Source organism: Oncorhynchus nerka, linkage group LG6 (assembly GCF_034236695.1).
Source record: "Oncorhynchus nerka isolate Pitt River linkage group LG6, Oner_Uvic_2.0, whole genome shotgun sequence".
Taxonomy (NCBI): Eukaryota; Metazoa; Chordata; class Actinopteri; order Salmoniformes; family Salmonidae; genus Oncorhynchus; species Oncorhynchus nerka.
The window spans coordinates 28177093-28189249 of NC_088401.1; the positions used below are offsets into that span (position 1 = coordinate 28177093).

General features: G+C 43.8%; 1 protein-coding gene across 2 annotated transcripts in view; it reads left to right on the top strand.

Moving 5' to 3' along the window:
• prex2 (phosphatidylinositol-3,4,5-trisphosphate-dependent Rac exchange factor 2) overlaps positions 1 to 12157 on the top strand; it is a 232719-nt gene that overhangs the window by 218190 nt on the left and 2372 nt on the right. For both annotated transcript variants that reach the window (XM_065019466.1, XM_065019467.1), the window contains exons 39-40: positions 2297 to 2399; positions 10595 to 10662. In XM_065019466.1, the coding sequence (XP_064875538.1) occupies positions 2297 to 2399; positions 10595 to 10662 (171 nt within the window). The remainder of the gene's footprint in view (positions 1 to 2296; positions 2400 to 10594; positions 10663 to 12157) is intronic.

Here is a 12157-nt window from a genome sequence, read left to right on the forward strand (position 1 = left end):
ACTCATGTCCCAGGAAACTATGGTGATTAATATTGTATTGAATTAAGAAGAATTGAACACGAGAGAGAAGGTTGGTTGACAGTTTGTCATCACGTCTTTGACAGCTTACCCACTGTAACGTTGACAACAACTAGTGACATGTTGAGAAACATCAAACTCCAATTATCTACCGTTTTCACCAATGTACTCTTACAGGACTGCAAGCTGGCGGTATGAGAGAGTTTAGACAGTTACATTGTCTGTAAAAGGGTTGTGGATCGATGGGGCTGTGTTGCTTGTTGTCGGACGAGGGGTTCCCTAGCTGCCTTGACATCTGCCGCTGAATGTATACTGTACACTAGGGTGGTGTGTGTTTTGAAAGGGTTACTTCCTGTAACTTGTGAATCAATCCGTAACCCAGAATACACTTCACACACATCACACCTCATCTTCAGTGAGAGTGTGTGTCTGAGGACACTAGGTTTTTTGTCTCAAATGGCACCATATCCCCTATATAGTTTGCTTGTTTTGATCAGGGCCCATAGGGCTCTGGTCAAAGGCAGTACACAATACAGCCAAAGGGTTGTCATTTGGGACACCCTACTGTGTGCTTGGAGTCAGCTAGCTGCCTCACAGGGATGGAATGTATCAATTCTCTCAATGAAGGTGTGCGAAAGCTTCAATCTGAACAGGTCTCTCTCTCTCTCTCTCTCTCTCTCTCTCTCTCTCTCTCTCTCTCTCTCTCTCTCGCTCTCTCTCTTTCTCTCTCTCTCTCTCTCTCTCTCTCTCTCTGTGTGTGTGTTATTTTAAATCAAAAGACAGGATTCATTATTATCCTAGTTGTTAGTGAGCTGTGAGTGACATTATAATGACTGTTAGATGCATACATCAGCAGACCTATATGCTAAGGCAGACAAGTACGATGATGACACAGCTACAATAACAGATTAATCACTATTTTGTACTGGTAGGGGAAAACGACTCTATAGCAGTGTTGTCAGTAATGGCTTTAACTATAGTTAGTTGATAGGCTGAGGCAAAGGCAGAGAAATATGATGATAATGAGTGTCAAGAAGAGCAAAGCAAGATTCGTATAATTAGATTGTACTGGCAATTAAGAGGGGGATTTTGTCCCAGTAAGGAAACAACTTTACAGCTTTGTTGTCAATGATGGTAAGTCAGTGTTCGTTATCCACCAATGGAAGACATGCTGTGGGATGGGAGGATGTTTGAGAATTATGTACAGTGCATTCGGGAAAGTATTCAGGCCCTTGAACTTTTTCCACATTTTGTTACTTTACAGCCTTATTCTAAAATTGATCAAATATACACTACCGTTCAAAAATGTTGGGTCACTTAGAAATGTCCTTGTTTTTGAAAGAAAAGCATATTTTTTGTCCATTAAAATAACATCAAATTGATCAGAAATACAGTGTAGACATTGTTAATGTTGTAAGTGACTATTGTAGCTGGAAAGGGCTGAATGTTTATGGAATATCTATATAGGCGTACAGAGGCCCATTATCAGCAACCATTACTCCTGTGTTCCAATGGCACGTTGTGTTAGCTAAGTTTATCTTTTTAAAAGGCTAATTGATCATTAGAAACACTTTTGCAATTATGTTAGCACAGCCTAAAACTGTTGTTCTGATTAAAGAAGCAATAAAACTGGCCTTCTTTAGACTAGTTGAGTATCTGGAGCATCAGCATTTGTGGGTTCGATTACAGGCTCAAAATGGCCAGAAACAAAGAACTTTCTTCTGAAACTCGTCAGTCTATTCTTGTTCTGAGAAATTAAGGCTATTTCATGCGAGAAAATGCCAAGAAACTGAACATCTCATACAACGCTGTGTACTACTCCCTTCACAGAACAGCGCAAACTGGCACTAACCAGAATAGAAAGAGGAGTGGGAGTGAGAGGACAAGTACATTAGAGTGTCTAGTTTGAGAAACAGATGCCTCACAAGTCCTCAACTGGGAGCTTCAGGAAATAGTTCCCGCAAAACACCAGTCTTAACGTCAACAGTGAAGAGGCGACTCCGGGATGCTGACCTTCTAGGCAGAGTTGCAAAGAAAAAGAAAAGATTAAGATAGACAAAAGAACACAGACACCAGACAGAGGAACTCTACCTAGAAGGCCAGCATCACGGAGTCGCATCTTCACTCTTGATGTTGAGACTGGTGTTTTGCGGGTACTATTACTGAAGCTGCCAGTTGAGGACTTGTGAGGCGTCTGTTTCACAAACAAGACACTCTAATGTACTTGTCCTCTTGTTCTGTCCAAAGCACTTACCTCTGACCTCTGTACCTTCTACAGCTGTACCCTGAGTGTGACCCTGGAACAGGCAATCCTATTGGCTCGTAGCCACGGCCTTCCCCCACGATGCATCATGCAGGCTACTGACGTCATGAGGAAACAGGTATGGAGCTAACGGCACCGCACACACACACACACACACACAGTCTTCTACAACTAACCTTGTGGGGGTGCAAAATTCAGTCCAATTCAAAATCCTATTTTCCCTAACCCCTAAACCTAACTCTAACCCTTCCCCTAACCTTAACCACTAAATCTAACCCTAAACCTAGCTCCTAACCGTGATACTACCCTATCTCCTAAACCTAATACTAACCTTAACCCTAAACCCTGTGGAAATAGCATTTGTTTTGGTGTGGACTAACAAGATCTCCCCATTTGGTCAAATGTTTGTTTGTTTACTATTCTTGTGAGGACTTCTAGTCCCCACAAGTATAGTTAAACATGTCCACACTCACTCACTCACCTCACCTCACCTCACTCGCTCACCTACTTTTACACCTCAATAACCTGGTTGTTATTGCAAAAAGGAAATGTGTTGTTTTCAATGAGATACACTACCTGGCTGAAGAAAGTTTAGATGAATATATCACTCCTCTAGTACCCACTCCCCTCATCTCAAACCCCTCTGTTCCCCTTGACATTCTACACATCCCTTTTCCTAACGCTACTTCACAACAGCAGACTAAGCTACTACTATATATTCATATATGAGCGTACACACACACACACACACACACACACACACACACACACAGTCTCTTTCTAGGGTTTTTTAAACACACCTCAGCCATACTGTGAACCATTCTTTCTTGGAGACTTGCATAAAAGCACAGCCTCTTCTTGTACCATGCAAAGCACTGTAACGGTTGTTTTTATACCGTGTCCCTTCTTTCTCAGAGAATGACCACTAAAAGCACAGTCTAAGCTTGTAACCTTTCAAACCTAAAGAACGGGCTGCTATTGTTCTCAATGACACACAGGACCTGGCTGTATAAAGGTTAGGTGAATACATGTTCACCACTCCCCTCCTCTCAAACCCCGCTGTTGTTCCCCTTGACATTCTCCAGGCCTTGTTACATAACGCTACTTCACAACAGCAGATAGATGTATTATTCCAACCTTGCTGAGGAATGGATGTGTGTGTGTTTTGAAGAAAGGTTTGCTTCCGGCAATGAGAATATGTGGTTAATAATTCAACAGTTTTGATCTCCTCCAAAGGAGACGTCGTAACTCGTGTGGTGGATATTTACATTTTTGGGAGAAAAAGCAGAATACATCTCTTTAGTTCTTCTGTAGTGGATAGGTCTATGTTACAAATGGAGCAAGTTTCCCCTGTATAGTGCTCTCCTTTTGACCAGGGCCCATAGTGCTCTGGTCAACGGTAGTGCACTAAACAAGGAATAGGGTGCCATTTGGGACACAGACCATCTATTTAGTTGTGCTGTAATTGCTAGGTCTCGTGGCTAGATCCACTATACTCCTCGTGTATAAAATATATTTTTCAAAAGACACGCTCGGTTGCAAAATATGTGGCCTGAGTCCCAAATGGCACCCAATTCCCTATATTCCCCCTATGGGCCCTGGTCAAAAGTAGTGCACTAAATAGGGAATAGGGTCCCATTTTGGAGTTAATATCCAAAAGATACACTCATGTAGTCGCTAATTCTATTTGTCTTTGAAGAGTCATCGCCAACTGAGATTATGCCAATAATTTTATTTTAATCACCAGGCAAAGCTTGTTATGCTATCTCTATTTTATTTCCAAATGGCCTGAATAGTTTAGCATTGTTTACCTTTACAGAAATAATGTTTGTCTGTGTCCCAAATGGCACCCTGTTCCCTATATAGTAGGGCCATAAGGCATAGGGTGCCATTTGGGAATAGGGTGCCATTTGGGACTCACAATGTGTGGTGTTGGTTCCCTTCCTGGACTTTAACAAAAGCGAGAGCTCGGTCTCTGTAAACCAGCCGGTTTACCGCTGCGTTTGAGCTAGTTGTCATTTTTACCTCTGTAAGGCTTTTTCTAAAAGCTACTCCTCCCTTCTCTCTCCTTTCTCCCCCTCCTATCCATTTCTCTCGCTATCTGATTATATTGTTGCCAGAATTGACTCCCCTCTGCTTGCCAGCATACAGTATAGGGGTGTGTGTGTGCAGGCATGAGTGTGTGTGTATGTCTACTCGTGCTCGTGCATGGCTACTTAGTTAAGTCCAACCGTCTACCCGAGGGCTCAGGGAAACGGTGAAACTATTACTATCCCTCCATACTCTCTTGCTTTCCCTCCACACACTCCTTATTTATTTTCCCAGGTAAAGTCGTAGTGTCATTCAGAGCCTGTTCTGCCTTGGCCTGTATCTCCTCACCTCATTAGTAAGACTGTGAGTGGCCAGCCAGTCACCCACAGGGTAATGCATAGATCGCATCCCTAATGGCACCCTATACCCTATGAACTGCACTACTTTGGACCAGCACACACACACACCCACAGGGCTCTGGTCAAAAGTAGTACCCTATATAGGGTATAGGGTGCCATTAGGGACGCAGCCTGATAATGGAAACCTAGGGTAGAGAGAGGCTACTTTGGCTCGTCTTCGGTCTCACAGAGAAGAAGTGGGCAGTTGACCAACAGGAGCACTATACTATTAGCTGTTTGACCTTCAGCTGGAGTAGATGGTTGATACTTATTCAAAAAGGCTAGGCGTTCATCCAAAATGACACCCTATTCCCTACATAGTTACTACTTAGTGCACCTATGAGCCCTATGTGGTCAAAAGTTGTGCACTATGTAGGGAATAGGGTGCCATTTGGGACACATTCTCCGAGGGTTTCTATGCACACAGGGATTGAAGTACGTAATGATGTTAATTTGAGTAGGCTGAAGTGTGTTAAGGTGCATCCCAAATGGCACCCTATGGGCCCTGGTCAAAAGTAGTGCACTATAATTAAGGAATAGGGGATCATTTGGGACTCTACGTGTTTGAATGGATTCTTTACAGAGACACAGTGAAAGAGCCTTTTGTCATTAGTTCTGTTTTGCAAGGTAATGGCACAGTGCTAGGAGACCATATTTCATGCTGTGTATTGTATTTTCAAAATGGAGATTAATGCTGTATGGATATAAGGATTTATCTTGTTAGTTGGTTCTTTACAGTGCATTTTTATTTTGTCAACTTTTAACATTTTAAAACATTGTTGACTATGTCTCGAGGTCATTCACAGGTCATTAATTAAAGTGGTATTACATTTCTTCTCATTTAAAACCACCAAATATTCCCGGGACATTTCTAAATGTCTAACTCCATTTATGAATCAAATCAAATTAATTTATAAATATTGTTTTACGTCAGCAGATGTCACAAAGTGCATATACGGTATGACCCCAGACAGTTCAGTCCAAACTAAGTGAGAAAGATGTTTTTTAAATTTTTTATTCACCAGATAGGTGCAGTGAAATGTGTTGTTTTACAGGGTCAGCCATAGTAATATGGCGCTCCTGGAGCAAATTAGGATTAGGTGTCTTGCCTGGCTCAGGTATTTGAACCAGTGACCTTTTGGTTACTGACCCAACACTCTAACAGCTAGGCTACCTGCTGCATCCAGTTAGCTTTAACTGCTAGGCTACCTGCTGCAGCCAGTTAGCTCTAACTGCTAGGCTACCTGCTGCAGCCAGTTAGCTTTAACTGCTAGGCTACCTGCTGCAGCCAGTTAGCTTTAACTGCTAGGCTACCTGCTGCAGCCAGTTAGCTCTAACTGCTAGGCTACCTGCTGCAGCCAGTTAGCTCTAGCCGCTAGGCTACCTGCTGCAGCCAGTTAGCTCTAACTGCTAGGCTACCTGCTGCAGCCAGTTATCTCTAAGCACTAGGCTACCTGTAGCAGCCAGTTAGCTCTAACAGCTAGGCTATCTGCTGCAGCCAGTTAGCTCTAACCGCTAGGCTATCTGCTGCAGCCAGTTAGCTCTAATCGCTAAGCTACCTGCTGCAGCCAGTTAGCTCTAACCGCTAAGCTACCTGCTGCAGCCAGATATGCTCTAACCGCTAGGCTACCTGCTGCAGCCAGTTAGCTCTAACCGCTAGGCTACCTGCTGCAGCCAGTTAGCTCTAACCGCTAGGCTACCTGCTGCAGCCAGTTAGCTCTAACCGCTAAGCTACCTGCTGCAGCCAGATATGCTAACCGCTAACTTCCTGCTGCAGCCAGATATGCTCTAACCGCTAGGCTACCTGCTGCAGCCAGTTAGCTCTAACTGCTAGGCTACCTGCTGCAGCCAGTTAGCTCTAACCGCTAGGCTACCTGCTGCAGCCAGTTAGCTCTAACCGCTAGGCTACCTGCTGCAGCCAGTTAGCTCTAACCGCTAGGCTACCTGCTGCAGCCAGTTAGCTCTAACCACTAGGCTACTTGCTGCAGCCAGTTAGTGTAATAGAACAGTTTGCAAAAACAGCCAAAGAGTCCTTTTTGCATCCCAAATGGAACCATATTCCCTACATAGTGCACTACTATTGACCAGAGCTCTATGGTCCCTGGTCAAAGCAGTGCACTACATAGGAAATCAGGTGCCATTTGGGACAAAGCCCTGGAGTCCTTGGTTTTCTCCTTTTTAGACCAGACAGATACCACGTCATGAATATGATGAATAAGATGAATATGAATGCTGTATGTCATTCACTAAGATTCCTTCCCAAATGGTACCTTATTCCCTATTTAGTGCACTACTTTTGACTAGAGCTCTGATCAATAGTAGTGCACGATATAGGAAATAGGGTGCCATTTGGGAAACAACCAAAGTCTTCTGTATCATAGAATATGATTCCAACAGAAATCACCCATCATAATGTACCTTGAGTCCCTTGTCAACGCTCAATCTGGAAAGAATTTGAATTGCATATCTGTTTGAAACTTTCCCAGGTTAGGGTAAGGCAAGGTCAGACTGTTTAAGAAGTCTCTTTACTGACTGGCCCATGGGTGTAAATGAGTCTTCAGCTATTAATTTGAATCCTTTCACTATTCATCAAGGGCAATGGGTCATAGTGTTGAAGAGCAGTCTCTCTAAGACAAACCTCTTCTCTGAAGTATGCTTCAGTCTCTCAGATGTGTTTCATTGCCTAATAATGTTTAAGTAACTCTTAAGTAACTGTTTTGAAATCTATTCTCAAGTGTGAAGCTAATGGAGACTCCAGACAGAGGCTAGGGACCACTGGAAAGTATTTCACAAATGAACCCATGCTTACATAACCAGAATCTCCAATCTCTCCAATCTCAGTCTCTCATTTGCTCATCCAACCCCTCTTCTCTCCAACTAAATTCTTTCTCTATGTGAATGTGTCCTCAATCAACCTAATAAAGTTGAATGAAGATGAAACCCTATGGAGGTTCCAACATCCCACTGGTCACCCAGAGTCCCAGCGTCACATAACCAGTCTCAACATCATTCTCCCATTGGTTTATTCAACCCATCTCCAATACAACTCTTCCACAAGTGGTTGCAGTGTGAGATTGTGTCCTCAACCAACGTATCAACTGCTGTGTCCTCTAACACTTAAAGCCGTTGCAGATGGAAGAGTGCCAGTTTCAGTGCTCCGTTCCTGACAGTGGGGAATCTCTACCTGGAGGGTTCAATGTGGATGGATCACTGTGATAGACATCGCTGTAATTACTGATGCTACACACACACACACACACACACACACACACACACACACACACACACACAGGAGACTGTCTTACTGAATGACTAAGGTGTACTCACATACAGACTTGTTAGACATTGGTGATGCTGCTGGAGTAAGAGAGACTGACTTTCGGTGACATTCTGTGTGTTTGCGCATGTGTTTGCCTATGCAACTGTGCATGCGATCGCACTCGTGTCTGTGTGCGTGCGTCTGTCTGAACGCAGGTGTTCTGGTGTCTGACAGGGTTTAACTCAAAGAGTGGCTGAGTTGCTTTATTTCCCCCCTGTAGTCTAGTATCTGCAGACTCAGAACAGAACACTACAGTAACAACATTAGTGCTGATCATACACCCTTCCGTGTGCTGATACAACTATCTCTCTCTCTCTCGCTCTTTCTTTCAATCGCACCTGCTCACCCCCAGCTACCTCATCTAACCCCCATCTATCTCTCTATTTCATCTCCTCACACCCAAGGCTACAAACCGCTGCTCGTTGGTTTTAACAATAAAGAAGTGTTTTAATTTACTTCCACTGTCCTCCAGGTTCGCTGAATTTCCTTTGCATCTCCACCCACCAGGTGCACTTTCCTCTCCCATCCCCTCACACATCTTTCTCCCAACCCAGTCTGTGATCCTATCTCTCTCTCCTCCATCCTTCCATCTCCCTTTCCATCACTCTGCTCCCTCTACCTCCCCCTCCCCTCCTATAGATCTGAATGGACAGTACACAACGGTATCTCGGACCGAGTTGTACTGTATGACACCCCCTTAACCACCCAGCTTATTTATAGATGCTGTTAATGTAGAGGAAATGTCCAGGATTTACACCCAGGTGGCCTGTACGGTGACTAGTCACCCCAGGCCCTGATAGATAGATACAGTATATAGATAAAGGCCCATCTCTGCGTTTCACATGGCACCCTATTCCCTATGTAGTGTGCTATGGGCCTTGGTCAACAGTACTGCGCTAAATATGGAATAGGGCGCCATTTGGAATGCAGTCTATTTCTGACCTCTCTTGCTTTCTCTCTCTGGAGGAAAATGCACATTAAACAACCAGCGGCAGCCGTGATTAAATCTGATTGATTCTCATCTCTGAGTCATGCCCGCATCCCTCGTCCCTCAGGCATTGGAGACATGTCGTCTTTGTCCTAAATGGCACTCTATTCCCAAACGTCTCTGGTCAAAGGTAGTGCACTATGTAGGGAATAGGGCGCCATTTGGGAGGCAGATATAAATGATGTGGCCTAGCGCCTCGGGCTCGTCTGGATGTACGCCCCGCAAACAAGTCGATCCAACAAGGCCATGAGGGTCTAAAATACAGAATGGGGATGTTGGATCTCTTTTATCATAACTTTTAGCTGTTCTCCTGGGTCGGATGAGAGATGTGCGTTTCCACACCTGGTGCCCCAAGGCTGTCACTAAAGTTACGTTGGAATTCAATGATTTGCTCAATTTCGATTCTCTACCCTTCAAATAACCCCCTCATGGATTTAAAAGGAATTGACAGGTGTGAGAACTAAATAAGGAGGGCATATCCTGCAGCCATGCTTCCACCAATCCAATGCTGTTAAATGCATTCGGGGGAGTGAGTGAAGAAGGGAGAAGGGTTGAGAATTCAGAACGCAGCCATTGGTTTCTGCAACGATTTGAATTATGTTCCGAGTGTCTTCATGCATTGTGGATCAAGGTCTTGTGGAGCAGAATGGTTCAGTGATGCTGAAAAAAAGTGTGATCTGAGAAAACAGCAGGAGATCATATAATATTTATAACAGGATATCATTTCTTTACTGGTCATCTCTGCTTTGAGGCCTGATTGGTACATAAACTCAGCAAAGAAAGAAATGTCCCTTTTTCAGGACCCTGTCTTTCAAAGATAATTTGTAAAAATCCAAATAACTTCACAGATATTAATTGTAAAGGGTTTTAACACTGTTTTCCATGCTTGTTCAATGAAACATAAACAATTAATGAACATGTACCTGATGAACGGCTGTTAAGACACTAACAGCTTACAGACAGTTGGCAATTAAGGTCACAGTTATGGAACTTAGGACACTGAAGAGGCCTTTCTAATGACTCTGAAAAACACCAAAAGAAAGATTTCCAGGGTCCCTGCTCATCTGCGTGAACGTGCCTTAGGCATGCTGCAAGGAGGCATGAGGACTGCAGATGTGGCCAGGGCAATAAATTGCAATGTCTGTACTGTGAGACAGCGCTACAGGGAGACAGGACAGACAGCTGATCGTCCTCGCAGTGGCAGACCACGTGTAACAACACCTGCACAGAATCGGTACATCTGAACATCACACCTGCGTGACAGGTACAGGATGGCAACAACAACTGCCCGTGTTAAACCAGGAACGCACAATCCTTCCATCAGTGCTCAGACTGTCCGCAATAGGCTGAGAGAGGCTGGACTGAGGGCTTGTAGGCCTGTTGTAAGGCAGGTCCTCACCAGACATCACCGGCAACAGCTTCGCCTATGGGCACAAACCCACAGTTGTTGGACCAGACAGGACTGGCAAAAAGTGCTCTTCTCTGACGAGTCGTGGTTTTGTCTCATCAGGGGTGATTGTGATATCTATGTCTACCTAATGGCTTGCTGGAATTGATGATTCTGTTATGTCTTTCAGGGTGCGAGAGTTCAGAATTCAGCCAAGAACCTGGGAGTGAGAGACCGCACTCCGTCCTCTGTACCTAGGTAAGCTGAAACCCCCCTACCCTATCCACACTTACACAACACCATAGAGTAGTAATCTGCACCAAGGTAAGCTTATAGAGATTCACCTCATCCACATGCTACTAGACACAACACCACAGAATAGCTTGATGATACAGTGCCTTCAGGAAGTGTTCATACCCCTTGACTTATTCCACATTTTGTTGTTACAGCCTGAATTCAAAATTCACTGTCTTCTTGGTAAGCAACTCAAGTGTAGATTTGGCCTTGTGTTTTAGGTTGTTGTCCTGCTGAAAGGTGTATTAATCTCCCAGTGTTGGGAGGAAACCAGGTTTTCCTCTTGGATTTTGCCTGTGCTTAGCTCTATTCTGTTTTTTTTTTGTCCTGAAAAACTCACCAATCCTCAACGATTACAAGCATACCCATAACATGATGCAGCCACCACTATGCTTGAAAATATGGAGAGTGGTACTCGGTAATGTGTTGTATTGAATTTGCCCCAAACATAACACTTTGTATTCAGGACATTTTTTGCAGTATTACTTGAGTGCCTTGTAAACAAGATGCATGTTTTGGAATAGTTTTAGTATGTACAGGCTTCCTTCTTTTCCCTCTGTCATTTAGGTTAGTATTGTGGAGTAACTACAATGTTGTTGATCCATCCTCAGTTTTCTCCTATCACAACCATTAAACTCTGTAACTGTTTTAAAGTCACCATTGGCCTCATGGTGAAATCCCTGAGTGGTTTCCTTCCTCTCTGGCAATTGAGTTAGGAAGGACGCCTGTATCTTTGTAGTGACTGGGTGTATTAACTGTAATTAATAACTTCACCATGCTCAAAAGGATTATTATTATTTTTGTATATTTTTTTACTCATCTACCAATAGGTGCCCTTCTTTGCGAGGAATTGGAAAACCTCCCTGGTCTTTGTGGTTGAATCTGTGTTTGAAATTCACTGCTCGACTGAGGGACCTTACAGATAATTGTATGTGTGGGATACAGAGATGAGGTTCAAAAATCATCATGTTAAACATTATTATTGCACACAGAGCGAGTCCATGCAACATATTATCGACTTGTTAAGCACAAAAAGTCAAGGGGTGTGAATAATGTGTGAGTACTTTGCTACTGTATAGTGCTACCGTTCAAGTGCTAGAATGCTTTTATGCATATTTGTGTGTTGATATGTGTATGCGTTGTATTGTTTCTATGAGAACAGAAAACGGCAGCCTCTCCCACCCAGCCCCCTGCAGAGTCGATGATAGATAAGAATAGGGGATAGGGGCTGTCACAGCCAATTGGCTTTGACATATCCTTTTGTGACATGCAGCCCTTTTGAACCTTTTAGTGGGATTGACAAAAGCAATTAAGTGGGGCTGTGATTAGTGTTGAGCTGTGCTGGCCGCGGGGGACATTTCTGCGCTCTCACTGGGTTTGTCATAATAGGTGCGGCGTTAGTGACTGCTCCTTAGACGCTCTGAGGATGCTTGCCAAACAGCACCCTATTCCCTACATA